Below are 13,666 nucleotides of genomic sequence, written 5' to 3' on the forward strand. Positions count from 1 at the left end.
GACAAAATCAGGTGCCCAGAACAACTGCTGTACAAAGACAAAGACGGGATTAGGAGACACATGGGCCGTGTCTGCATTAGACCTTCTTCTCTTCGCATCTGTCTTTACAACTAATGATGGTCCAGCCCCAGAAGTTCTAGTGCAGACACAGCCACAAAGAGCAGGCCATGATGGTGAGACAAGCAGAGGAAAAGAGAACCCAGGAGGGCGTAGTGACATACCCATTGCAGTCTGAAGTCTCTCCTACCTTTCGGAGATTTCAAGGTCTGGTTTCTTGCCTGGTTTTTAGCTCTAAATTCACTTCATCCTGGAGAGGGAAGAAAAAGGACGCAGTTAATACACGAAGCATGCCTGGCCAAGCACCACGGCACGCTGATGAAACCTCACAGCACCCAGCTATGAGCAGGACCTGCGTGGGGCACTCAGATGTCACAAAGTGCTCTCCTGCTCCCGGCTGCACCATGCAGTGCCATGCGTGCCATCAGACACCCGGCGTGCCTGCATTCAGCACGAAGAGCAGCTCCTGCTGCCGTGGGTCCTGCAGCCAGGCACCAGGGCAGACCTTGTGCCCACAGACTGCCCGTGTCCCCATGGTGCCCACACACACGGTGCTCTCTGCTCCGTGACAAATATTCCCTTTGCAGTCCTCTCTCACTTCCCCCGCTGACCCCCAGAGGTCCAGCAGCCCTATGGGGCACAGGGTGAAGGAGTGTGGGGTGGGGTCCTGCAGCAGTGAGCCCCCGGCCCCCATCTGTGCTTCTTCCTTCCTGGATAAGGCTGAGAGCAAGGAAGAAAGAGAAAAGGGACAGGGGAAAAGAAGTCACAGCGAAACACATGAAAAGTAAATTGAATTATTTAAAACCATATGTTCCAAAAATGTGACAGAGCATAAAAGCCGTGCCGTGAGACTTCCGGGGGGGGTTATCCTGCACAGCAGGGTGGGAGGAGAGCTCGCCTGGGGAAGGATGGTGGCACAGCAGCAGCTGGGGACTTCCCTCTCCCAGGGCTGGAAGGTGGCACAGAGCAGAGGGTGGCTTCAGCTCAGCGGCAGCGGCGTCCGGCCCACCCTGCAGCCTCTGTAGCGCAGGGTTGCCAAAGCTGCTGTCACAACTGCCTGCGATGTGGCAGTGAAATTAAAACCGGCCTGAGGTCAGGCACGGGGAGCCTGCGGCTGCACTGGGAGCACCAGCTGGCAGCATGTCCCTCCCCAGGATGCAGCACCGTGCGACACGCTCGGCCCTGGTGCATCCCCCCTTTGCCCCATGGAGGGCACAAGTGATAAGGATGGAGCTCTAGGAAGAGCGTGCTGCGACTGCTGCTTGCCCCCGCCCCGGGGGGCCCTGGTGCTCTGTGCTACTGCTGCCATTCGTGCTGCACCAGTGCCAGGATGCTGCGCTAAAGACAGGTGGGGGGGGATGTTGGCTGGGACCCAGAGCTGGAAGGAGCTGGTGAGATATCCCAGACAGATATGCCCATGATGGACATGGAGCTGGGGATCCCTTGGGGCACGGAAGATGCTCAACCAGCCCAGCTCCTTCTTTCCCCACTCACACCTCAGGGCTGACCCAGCTGAGGACAGCAGTACCAGCTCCCCAGCCTGGGGTCCCTCTGCCTTTGGGCTCTCTCGTCCCCTCTCCCACCTTTTTCTTCCTTTTGTTCTTTCTTGCTTGCTCTTCCCATTCTGTCGTGCTCCTTTTTTCTCTCTCCCTTTGTTCCCCCCCCCCTTCCGAGCTCTCTGTACAACTCTCCTTGCCTTCCTGGCTTTACACCCTCACCCCGTGCACGGTCAATTCTTCAGATGGAGTTTTTAATTGTTTTTTTTTTTTTTTTTACTCCCCTTCTTTCGGTCGCAGCTTATCAATGATGCAAGAGGAATAACGCCAATTTACTTAGAATGTGTAATCCCCAAATCAGATTGGGGGATTGTATGAGGCAATATGACCTTGCATATGTCTCCATTAAAGCCAGCCAGGCCTCCTCTTGTATTCTGTGTTCCCAGTACATATTTAGACAGATAACGCTAATTGTACTTGACATGTCCTCTTAAGGATGGACTCTTCCCTCCCCCAGCTCTGCCTGCTTCCCAGCCTGACAATGCGCCAGAGCAGAGCCCTCTCGCTCGCAGCACGGCACGGCACAGCACGGCATGGCACCCACTGGGCTGGCAGGGTGGGCACCACTTTGGGTGCAAAGCACCGGCCCCCCAGGAGCTCTCATCACCTCGCAGCCATGGCGAGGAGCAGGGGAGGGGGAGCACTGTGGGACGCGGCTAATCTGAGATTACACGCTGCTCCTGGGACAATCTTAAATTCTCCAGAAAAACCAGCAGCGTGCTGCCATCTCTGAAGCCGCAGGTGCCACCTGGCCCTGCCCCGGCCTCCATGTGCTGCAGCTGTGCTCCCGCTCCCTCCCCTGCCCTGAGCCGAGGGCTGACTCCTTCCCAGCCTGGAGAGATGCGAACCTTCTTGGGACAGTCCCCAGCCATTCCCACATCCCCTCTGCAATGGCCCAAAGCCCGGAGATTTCAGACCAAGAGAGATCCACTCGCCATCCCCCTGCCCAGGAAAGCAGCCCACACCTCCCAGCTCCCACACCGAGCTCTGCGGGTAAATAGTTCTATCTGGATCCCAGCTCCGGCTCCTCAAAAGCACCCAGCAGGAACCCAGGTGCCTCACACCCACCCATGCAGGGCTGCTGAGCCGGATGCAGGAGGAGCTCCTCCCAACCCAGCCAAACTTCGCCGAAGTGGACTCAGATTTTTTTTTCCCCTTGACACAACATCCTAATTCGACTTTTTCAGTATCTTTCCTTCAACAACCTTTTTTCCTTCCTCCCCTTCCTACCCGGCAACTGCGCATTTATTAATTCATGAGGCACTAATTAGTTCTTTGTTTAATTTTGTGTTAAACAGACTGACCGGAATGATAACGACTTGCAGCGTTGCATTACGGTCCCCAACCGCCCCTGTTTTCTGACAACAAGGGAGCGCAGTGAGACTGGCGTGATGAACCCCAATTCCCACTCCAGTTGCACTTCATTAAGTCAAAATGTGACAAGAAGCTTAGAGAGCAACTTTCAGATCGGATCGCACATAACAATTGGGCAGGAAACTTTCCGAGGGGGAAGCGGGAGAGGCACTCGCAGCGAAGGCTGGCACTGCATGATTCCCCCGCGCCTGCCTTAAAGGAGCCGGCCGGCGCAGGGCTGCAGGCACGCCGGTGAGGAAGAGGAGGGGAAGGCAGCAGCCAAGGCGAGCGCTCAGTGCGGCAGGGCAGGAGGCAGCTCTGCGTTCTGCTTCCCCCAGCTGGGCTTGTCACAGTGGATGCGCCACTGAGGGCTCCGGTGGGATGATCCCACCCCTGTGCCTCCTGGAGCTAAGGCTCCCTGCCTCGGTTTCCCTCCCTGGCTGACACCCAGCCACCGTGCCATCGGCACAGACTACACGGCTGCAATGAGTACACCCGACTGCAAAGGGAGAGGCTGAATGCTGGCCAACATGTGGGTGACATATGGATGGTATGGGGTCTGGGTCATCACCAGGTTCAGCTGGGCCTGCCCCAGTCCTGCTGGCACACATCCTGCATGTGGCTAACGCCTCTGTGAGCCCCTTGGCTCACAGCAATGCAGCCAGTGCCACCCAAGGGGCAGCAAAAAGTGCCTTAACGCTGCCCCATATGAGGCAAGGTGGGCAGGAAAAGAAAATCTCTTGAGCACTCAGGACACGGAGGCTTTGTAGGAGTTGAAAATGCATCCTCTGCTCCTGCAGGGACAGCAGCAGTGGGAATAAGCTGAGATCACACAAAAGTGACATGAGATGGGAGGTCCCAGTGCCTCTCCTAGCAGGTGTTTCTCCACCCTGCTCCTTCGCCTCTCTTCCTGCAGCAGCACACTTGTCCCCAGCCTTGCTCTGGAGGGACCCAAAGCTCTGCTGAGTGCCAAACCTTTGGCAGGGCCATGTGTGGGAGCTGAGGGTCACACTGTGGCTGGGGAGTGACACAAGAGTGGGTGAGCAGAGCCACGTCTGGCCAGCATGAGAACTAAGACTAGCTCCCTGAGCCTCAGGGACATCGGTGTCCCTACAGGCACCATCAGCACACCCACCTGGGTGAGCCTTACGCATACAGGTGCTTGGGGCAGGAGCCAGCCTGCAGCAGGCTATCACAGCATGGCACTTGCCAGCACATCCACAGCTGAGCAACACACGGAGCTGTGCAAGCAGACGTGTTTGCACTGCCTTCCATCTCTCAATGAATCTGGAATGCAGCAGGGACCTCTGTGGCTGACAGAAGGGGCTGTTCCTGCATGACACAATTCCCAGGAAGACATCAGATCCCTCTGATTTCAGTCCTACACGTGCTCTGGATACCATTAAAAGGTATATGTAGATATTAATACTACGCTGGAGGTTCAGACCAGTGTCCAGATAGGGCTAACACACCCATTAACACCTTGGCTGCTTGGGGGAAAACGCATGGACTGACAGAGAGGGAAACTCGTGTTTTCCTTGCTTTCCCATCTCGGCTGCCATTGTGACAAGGCAGCCCCAGCAGTATAATTCAGACCAACTCCATCCAATGACTGTGAGGGCTACGCAGTAACCAATGCAAAGTTTTGTGCTGAAAATGAGGATAGTGAGCGTCTGTCCCTTCCTCCTCCACCAAGACGCTGAACTGCCCTAGACTCCATCCCAATCCTCTTTAACCACAACTCTCCCCCAGGATTACGGGCCCGCTGCCCCCCTCCTCTTCCCCTCCATCTGTCTGGGAGCAGCCTGGGACCGAGTGCTCTTCCCAGCTCTGGGAGAACCCTGCCGTTTCTCTCTCATAAAAAAGAAAAATGGGAGCTATAAAAAAGGCGAAGAAAAGAAAAGCAAAGCAGAGGGAAATCACGGCCAAGGAAGAAAAGAGCAAAGCCCTCCCTTTACTCTCCACCCCAGCCCATTACCTGGCTTTAGCACCAGGTGGGGTCGCCTGTTTCATGGCTGCTGAGGCTCCTTGGGCACCGAGGGACCCTATGCCCACATCTGCAGAGCAAAGCCCAGCTCAGCTCAAGGCAGACGATGCAAAAAGGAGGAGGATGGGTGTTGAGGTGGTGGAATGGCATGGCGGCCATCCTGCAGGCAACCAACCCCATCTGGAGGCAACCTTCCTGCTCAGTGGCGGTCGGAGGCAGACGTGGCACAATGGGACAGGAGATGGCAGCCCTGAGGGTCACATCAATGGCCCACGGATGTCCTGAGGAGCCCACCTCACCTCCTGCCCAGCATCTGCCAGCCGTCCTCAAACTGGCACACGCAGCCTTGGGCTGGCTCCCGCTAATTTGCTGTCAGGCTGCCTAAGCAAACCAATTAAAACTAATCATTAATTATAAAAAAAAAGGAGAGAGAGAGAGAGAGAGAGAGAGAGAGAGAGAGAGAATGGAAAAAAAGACCAGGCACAAATGGAGAACTGGAGAGGGCATGGGGGAAAGGTGGCCCAGAGGAGCAGACGGGCGCAAGGCCGGGGAGCACTGCAGGCCTGGGCCGCGTCGGACCCTCGCGGAGCGACAGCCTCAGCTGGGGATGGGGAGGGGGCCGTGCTGAAAAGCCCCTGATTATGCGGGTTTGGCGGGGCACGGCGCACAGCCGCCTTCCTGCTGGCTCCCCACGAGCTGCGGTGGCGGGGAACCCCGGCAGCTGTCAGCACGGCCCAGCACGCGCGAGCTTCCCAAGGCTGCGGGCGCGGGGGCTCCAGGCCGGGCAGGGCTGGCGGGGAGGTGGGGGCAGCGCCATGGAAACGGGGCCTTTCCTGGGGAAACGCGCTGCCGGCCCCCCGGCCCCTTTTGAGGAGCTGTCAGGACCCTGAGTGAGTGTCACACGACCCAAGGACCAGGCGTGACCAAGCCTATTTTCTGCCTCAAATTTGATTGATTAAAAAACTTTTTAGGAAAACCATGTTAAAAGACAAAAAAAAAAAAAAAAAAAAAATAGAAAGGGGAAAAATAAAAAAGAGAAAGGAGGGAAGAAAAAAATGAAACAGAAAAGGGACAAGGGGGTGGGGGAAAAGGGAAAAGCCTCTGCGCTGGGTTTCCCTGGCAATAGCACCGGGGGACAAGTGTCAGAGGCGGATAAACAGCATAACCAGGCCGAAAATAAAGGTCAAAGGAAGCATGAAACTTAACACAACGGTGATTAAGATAATGATGAAGCAGGGGACCCCAGGAAAAAAAAAAAAAAATCAGCCTGACAAACAGAAACACACAGATAGGCTCCAAGGGCCAGCCCAGGAGAGCGGCCCGTGGGAAGAGGAGCAGGGGCTGGAGGGGCCCGGGGGGACCCGGACGGGCAAAAACGACAAAAAATGGAGAGGAGAACGAGGGGGGCTGTGGTGTGTCCCAGGACAGACGTGGCAGGTGGAAGCCAGCTCTCTCTGCAGCCCTGACGTGCTGTCCTGGCCGAGCAGCGCTTGAATTTGCAGCCAAATTCCTCACAAGTTTCCCTGATGCTGGCAGCACAGCCCGAGAGGCGCAGGCCGCAGCGGCACTGGCCTGGTGCTGGGCTCCCTGCATCCACAGGCACTGAGCAGGACACTGCCAAGGGCCAGGGGAGCAACTGCAGCATTCACCACCTCCCCGCTCTGCAATGTGAGGCTCCAGAGCTTGTGCCCTGTGAAGCCCTGGACATGAAGGGGCTCCGCACCACATCCCCAGTAGTGACGGCAGCTCTTCGACTCCGTTTGGTTCTCTACGTCTGCACAACTTGCCCACACCCCTCAGAAACGCCGTGTCCCTCCTGCTGAGGACCTACAGAAAGTCATTCTGAGTTGGGACTGTTTCTCCACGCAGCACTTGTCACGGGGCAGAGCAAAGAAGGGCTGACAAAGCCATGCACGTATCCCTCTAAAAACACCCGCACCTACTCTTCGTTTTGTCAGAAAGCTCTTATCCTTCAAACGTATTTCACTACATTTCTAGCGTGAACTCACACGCTCCCCCCTCCCCCATCACTCGTATTCACAGCCTTTTGTAGGGAACCACCAAGGTTCTGCCGGGGGGCTGTGGGCAGCCCGGACCCCCATGAGCACAGCAGCATTGGGGCAGCTCGGCAGCCTCACACCTCCGGCACAGCCACACAGCGCTGAGCGTCACCAGAACCACCACGCCGATCTCTGGCATGAGTGCCCGAAAAATGTGATTTGAAAAATAATAATGGAAAGCAGGGCCTTTTCTAATTTCATTTTTGAGCCATTACGGTTCATGTTTTCATTCTTTTTTTTTTTTTTTTTCCCCTCCTTGGCAATCAGAAGAGCTAGAAATGCAGAAATGTGATTAAAAAGAAAAAAAAAAAAACCAACCCAAACAAATAATGAAAGCTGAGATTCTCATTTGGTCCCCCGTGTCCAGTAGCAGAGACTTTGAGGGAAAACACCAAATGTCCTCAGGTCCGGGGTGAAATGCAAGGCTGGCGATGCTACGTTTTGTTTAATGCCATTATGGAACGCACAGGAAGTCTAAGATGCCAAAGCTATTTGTTAATATTTCCCCAGGTTCTCCTCCCTGCACACCCATACCAGGACTGGGCACACACAGCCCTGCGCCAGGCTGGGCAGAGGCCGGGCGACATGCAAGCCCTGAGATGACGGAGCTGGCATTCTTTGCACAGGATCCCAAGGCAGATAGATGGGGGGACCCGAAGATTCCATGCACAGGTGTAAGGTTACCACTACTCAGCAAGAAGAAAACTGCTTTTATCAAAACCTCTTTTGCATTTGTCACTGGAAACAACGCTCCGCACTTCTGAAAGCTTGACGAGCGCAGGCCAGTTTCACTTTCATGGGGATTCCTCATTTGGAATGAACGTACAGCCGCTCTGGAAAGCAGCACCATGCAGAAAGGAGCAGGGCAGCCAGGGGAAGAGCAGGACTGAGTGCTGTGCTCACCCCTGGACAGCCCTGCAGTGCCTCACAGCTCGGGCACGTGCCACGGCCTCAGGCTCTGCGGGCAATGGGCTCACAGGGAACACGTGTGCCCCTGCACCAAAGAACCGCCCACACCTTGCCAACACGTGCAGAGCACACACAACTCCCTCGCCATGGCCGAGGAACTGTCAGGAGAACACAAGCAAAAGCTGCTTCTTGACAGCGAGTCATTTATATTTTAGCTTCGTTCCATTATCCTAACGAATCCTTCATCAGCAGATGCAATATTAACAGCAGAAAATCAGCTCATTACATCCGGGGGGATTTCATCAAGTTGACAATCATATATGCAGCTACCCGAGCCTGGAGAGGACAGTGCTTTCCTTATTTAGTTATCTCAGCTTCATCTTGGAGGCTTTCTCTTTCTTTCTTTTGGGGGCGAGCATTGATGGTCGGAGGGCATTTCCCAACCGACCTCCAGATGCTACAGCTCGTAGGATGCTGGCCCACGGACAGATGCCCTCAGCTGGGAAAGGCTCCAACCCTTCCATATCAGTTGCAACTGTGAAAGGCAAAGAACCCCAACTCAGTCTGTAACCTCCACACTATGAGGGCATCTCTCTGTGGAGTAGAGGCTCCGGGAGGGGTCGGCATCCTGCCCAACTCCTGACTGTGTCCGTGGGCATTTAGATTCTCACCCAACCACGATGCCCCCAAAGGAATAAGATGCATTGAAACAGGGTGCCATTTTTTGCTGAACCAGGCAAGCAATAGAGGAAGCACTCCAGACGAATCAAAAGGGAGGAGAAGGGAGCAACAGGGAGAGCTGAAGGAGGAGTATAGAAGATGGTGTGCCTTTGCCACGGGGTCAAGCAGAGGCTGGGGATTTCAGCCAGAGAGCAAGCTGAGTTCCCAGAGCTCCTCTCCACCAGGGGATGAAGCTGGCACAGGACACAGAGCTCACGCTGCAGGTACCCACATGAGGATGTGTCCCTGCTGCCCAGCCTCAGAAGGCAGAAGGCGGCTGCCAGGACCAGTGCTCCCATTTCCTCCTCCAGCTCGGAGGGGGCTGGGATGGGCGTTTTACATTTTCCCAGCCAGGCCTGGATTTCTGCACAGCAAGGAATATTTTCCCGGGATGTCAACTCCAATCTCTGCTGCGCTCTGACAGATTTAAGCTCCGGTTTGTCCGACAACATCCCAAAGTGTAAGGAACTGGGGGCAGACTCTCTAATCAGGCTGTAGGACAAAGGCCTGCTCTGACCCTGTCACTTCCACTTACTCCCGCTGCCTGTCGGGCTCCCCACCCTCTCGCAGCCTCCTGCCCACCCGGCTGCCCTCCCCTCCCCGCACAGCTGGGCTAATCCTGCTCCTCCCGCGTCCAGCGCAAATCCTCCCCAGAGTAAACCAATCCTGGGAATTTTTATTAGATTATCAGCCTGCCGGCTCAGTGCTGGCTGGACTAATCCTAATCAGGACTGATTTCTATTAGCCAGCTTCGGGGAGGAGCTGTGCCGTGCCAGCACCCCAGCCCCGCGCTTGGGGAGCCCGAGGCCATTTTCCCTGTTCTGCTCCAATTTTCCTTTCAGAAAGGACAAGATTGAGTCTGGGAACATAAAGTCCGCCCAGGGGTTGTGTGTGCAGAGTGGTACCAGGCAGCCACGGGGCAAACCCCAACCAGCTCACTGTTCCATGGGATCCGGGGGTCCCAGGCCCTCCAGTCCCGCTCCTGGCTGGCACAGGCCAGCCAAGGCTGCTCAGCACCGTGCTGGAAGATGCTTTGTGGCAGGGGACACAAGCCTGCTGGGGGGGCAGCTGGAGATGATGGGCTTGTTTCAGACAGGACAAGCGCAGCAGCTTGAGTGACCAGGACAGAGTTTGCAGGACTGGCTGAGTCAGCAAGGTCTCCATGCCCCATTACCCATGCCCAAAGCAATCTACTCTCACTTCCCTCCCCATTTTATCACAGCAATCTGGCTCCTGGGTGTTTCTTTCCAAAGCCCATCCCTGGCCCTGGAAGTGACCTCAATGAAAATGTTTGCTCTGCACTGAGACTGGTGAAAGTTTTGCTGCCGACTTAACAGGATTTGAGTCAAGCCACAGCAGCAGCCGGAGCAGCAGGTGACAAGGAGGGTGCCAAGCAGTGTCCCTGCCTCCGTCCTGCTGTCCCATCCGTTGCTCTGTGCTGAAAGCACAGCTATTACCAGCAGCCCCCAGGGGACTCCAACGCACTTCGGAGCGCAGCCAGCTGCACCGCAGCCACTCCAGCGCCGTGCAGAGATCAGCCAGGGAGCACTCGGGAATGCCTCTTCCCAGAGTGACCTGGGATCTTCAAAACCTTCCGGAGAAGAGGGGTCATTGAGACCTAATTGCTGTTAAGCCTCTGCTAAATTTGTCTGCCCACCCTCAAGCAGGCACAGACACGGCATCTCTGTGCTGTCTTCCAAAGGAGAGTGAGTTGCCTGCAGGACCGAATGCCTTGGTGCTTGAGTGAGCAGCCTGCTCACACACAGCAGCTCGAGGGGCAGAAATGCAGTGGACAGGGCTTTGAGCAAGCCTAAAGATGCCCTGGGCTGGGACCAAGCCTCAGCTCGTGGATGTCAGTGTAAATCACGAGCACCAGGATGGAACTTGGAGCAGCTCGAGGCCTCTCTGCTCTCCAGCCATGCTTAGAGAGCAGCCCCGCTCTGGTAGGTGGCAAAGTTTCCTAAGAGAGAGCTAACTAGATCCGGCTGGAAGCAGAGGCTGCAGCAGGCTTCCTGATGACAGAGAGAGAAATAGGGGACTTGGTCCAAACCCTGCAGAAACCACATCAAAAGGGGATGTGGGCGAGAGCCAAGAGCAGATGATCCAACTGTGCACGGGCTGTGTGTGTGTGCTGGTGTGCGCGCGTGCATGCAAGCAGAGGAGAGGAGGAATCAAAAGAAAGGGAGAAAGGAAAGAGGAGGAGTAAGAATGAACAGAAGGATGGAAAGAAAAGGTGTGGAGGCACGAGAGCAGGAAGAGACCAGAATTGTTCCAATGCGTGTGGCCTGCTTGCAGGCACGCGATTAACAACAAAACATGGTAACAATATATAATTGATGGCATGTGTTAATGATAAACACAGACCAGGAGGAACCCTGAGCCTGGCTCTCGCTCCTCTCTGCTCAGGTCCCAGAGTGCAGTGGAAGCGCAGGGCAGCCCTGGCTCACCGAGGCAGGGCACTGCCATGGGGCTGAGGGCAGACCTGGGGCCGGAGACCCAGTGCTGCTGAGTGACCTCCAAAGAAAGGTTGAGCCCAAGTTGGAAGCAAAGCAGCACAAGCATCACATGATGCAATCCAGCCCAGCTCCCTGCTCAGCACTGCCCTCAGAAAGCCACTGCCGGCGTACCCAAGGGAAGAGTTTTCTGACTTGGACTTGCTGACTTGGACATCCCCACGGCACGGACTGCAGTGGTGCCCAACCTGTCTGTCCTCCTGCTTGTGGGATGTGAGCTCAGGTAGAGGAGATGGGACCCCAAACCCAGCCCTCTTGCTGGGATCCAGAGCTGGAGGGCTGGAGACGGAACATGAGTGCCTTTGCATGTGGAAGAACATATCATGTGCTAACTGCTGGCTGAGAACACCCGAGTACCCAGCAGTGAAAGAGCTGGAGGACGATGACGTGCAACAAAGTGGGGAGAAAGAGCAGAACCTGAGAGAGCTGAGGTGAACAGTGGGGACGCAGAGGTGAATGGGAGCAAGAGTGCTGCAGTCCCTTAGCAGAGCGAGGACACTGCCACTCAACCTCACAGCTCCACGAGCCGGGCCATCCCACGTGCAGCCAGGGAAAGTTCAGACATTCCTCCCCCCATTCCCCCTTTTTTTTTTTTTTCCCTCCAATTTATCAGCAGATTGTGTGGAGCCGAGTGGCGCTCGCCTCACCCTGCTAAATAAAGCTTTGGTATTTCTGATAAAGCCATCAAATTCCTTATCACGCTGACACAAAGAGCATTTAAAGAGACACGCACACTCCAGCACCTTCTATTTCCCCCCTCCAGGCGCCTCAGGGAACCTTTCCGTGCAGGGGGGGCTGCCCTCAGCACAGTGCCACCTCTGAGGAGTTCGGGCAGGTCCCATTCTGGACCCCAGGACAGCACAGGCTGAGACGGGGCATCCACAGAAATGCCCTGCATCAATAAGGGTATCGATAGCCAGAAAACCCTACGGCGAAGCCAAGCGTCTGCAGGTGCTGTTAGAGCAGAACAAGGGGAATAGAACCAAAGACCTCGGGCTGTCGGAAGACACAGCTGAGCGCCTCTCAGGCGGGCTTTTCCTCGTGCTGGCCCTGCCTGGCTGTGAAGGATGGTGCCATGCTGCAGCTGGACTTTGGCACTGCCTTCCCCTGCTGCACCGAAACCCGCCCAGCTCCACGCGCTGAGCAGCTCCGGCAGCCCCCGCTCCCTCCCCGCAAACACAGCCCGCAGTCATGCTCTCTCCTCTTTGCCACGGTGCAGGCTGTTGTTTAACCTTCAAATTTATTATTTTTAATTATTTTGATTTATAAAAGCGTGCGGCAGTTAAAACCACATTAAATAAACTCGGTGTTACGGCGCTTAACAAACACACATAACTTTGGACTTCTGAGGACTCCATAAAATAATCAGCTGCCTGGAAGTCGCTGCTGCCGCCCGCCTGCACCCGCCCTGACGGGCTCTTGCTTGGCCAGGCTTCCCCAGCACCATACACCACGTCCCCAGCACCCACCCGTGCCCAACGCAGCCCCCAACGGCCCCCCTCTATCCGCAGCCCCCTGCTGCTCTCTGCCCTCCCCTGGCTTTCTGCCCTGCTCTATGTGGGTATTCCAGTTTCAACCTTCTCTATCCCAAAAGATGTCCCACCCTGTGTAGGCAGCGCTGTGATTTCAGCAGGAGGGCTCAGAAGGATTTGGTACCATAACCAATAGTGTTTGGGCTCTGCTGCATGAGCGGTGCCTGGGCTGTATCCCAGCAAACAAAGGGGAGGCGAAGGAGGAACGAGGAAAGAGGGATGAGGGACAGAAGGAGTAACGAAGTGACAGCACCGCTCTGACCAACCCCAGCCTACAGGAGAGGGACACTGAATCCCACTGCTTCAGGACCGGACTCAATGCCTGGCACAGGAGCTGTGCCCCAGCCACTGCTGAGTGCAGGAACATACACAGCCACCGCCACCTCCTCCTCCCTGCTCCCTGCTTTGAGGAGCAATAAAACCTTCTGACGCTTTACATCCCCATCACCTGCTGCTTCCCCGGCCGGCAGGGCCATCCCCGAACTCGGTGGGTGGGCCTGACACACGCAGAAAGTTGAGGGAAGAGCCGTGCGCTCCCCTGTTCCATTGGCATCTGCAGTAAAACATCGGTGATTTACACAGGAAGTAGGTGAAGAGCAATTATAATTGATTGGGAATCATTTCCTGATGGTGTCTGGGTGTGATTGATGGTGCCGGCCGACTGCTAAAGGACAGCAGGCGCTGAGGGGAGACAATCTGCAGCTCCTGGCCACGCTACTAACCACGGAACCCCCCGCTCCCCGCACCTCTCCTGACCCGCTCTGCCCATGGGCTCCAGCCCTGGAGCCACCAATCCCCCGGTGCTGGCATAGCTCCGGAGCTCCACGGCCTGGAGCTGCTAATCCCTGGGGCAGGAATGGCCCCAGAAGCTCTGTGCCTCACCTGGGAACCAGGGAACCATCCGCATGCGTGCACACAGCCTGCACGCTGCTGCTGTGAAATGCAAGGCAGCACTTCACACCTGCAGCAATGCACTGTG

At 55.9% G+C, this 13,666-nt stretch overlaps 1 protein-coding gene across 1 annotated transcript in view; it reads right to left on the reverse strand.

Annotated features, from left to right (window-relative positions):
- Positions 1 to 217: 217 nt before the first annotated feature.
- The window catches only part of LOC124417345, a 71,379-nt gene continuing 57,930 nt past the window's right edge, over positions 218 to 13,666 (reverse strand). The window contains exon 4 of the mRNA XM_046903260.1: positions 218 to 307. Within this exon, the coding sequence (XP_046759216.1) occupies positions 303 to 307 (5 nt within the window). The 3' untranslated portion in view covers positions 218 to 302. The remainder of the gene's footprint in view (positions 308 to 13,666) is intronic.

Source organism: Gallus gallus, chromosome 21 (assembly GCF_016699485.2).
Source record: "Gallus gallus isolate bGalGal1 chromosome 21, bGalGal1.mat.broiler.GRCg7b, whole genome shotgun sequence".
Classification (NCBI taxonomy): Eukaryota; Metazoa; Chordata; class Aves; order Galliformes; family Phasianidae; genus Gallus; species Gallus gallus.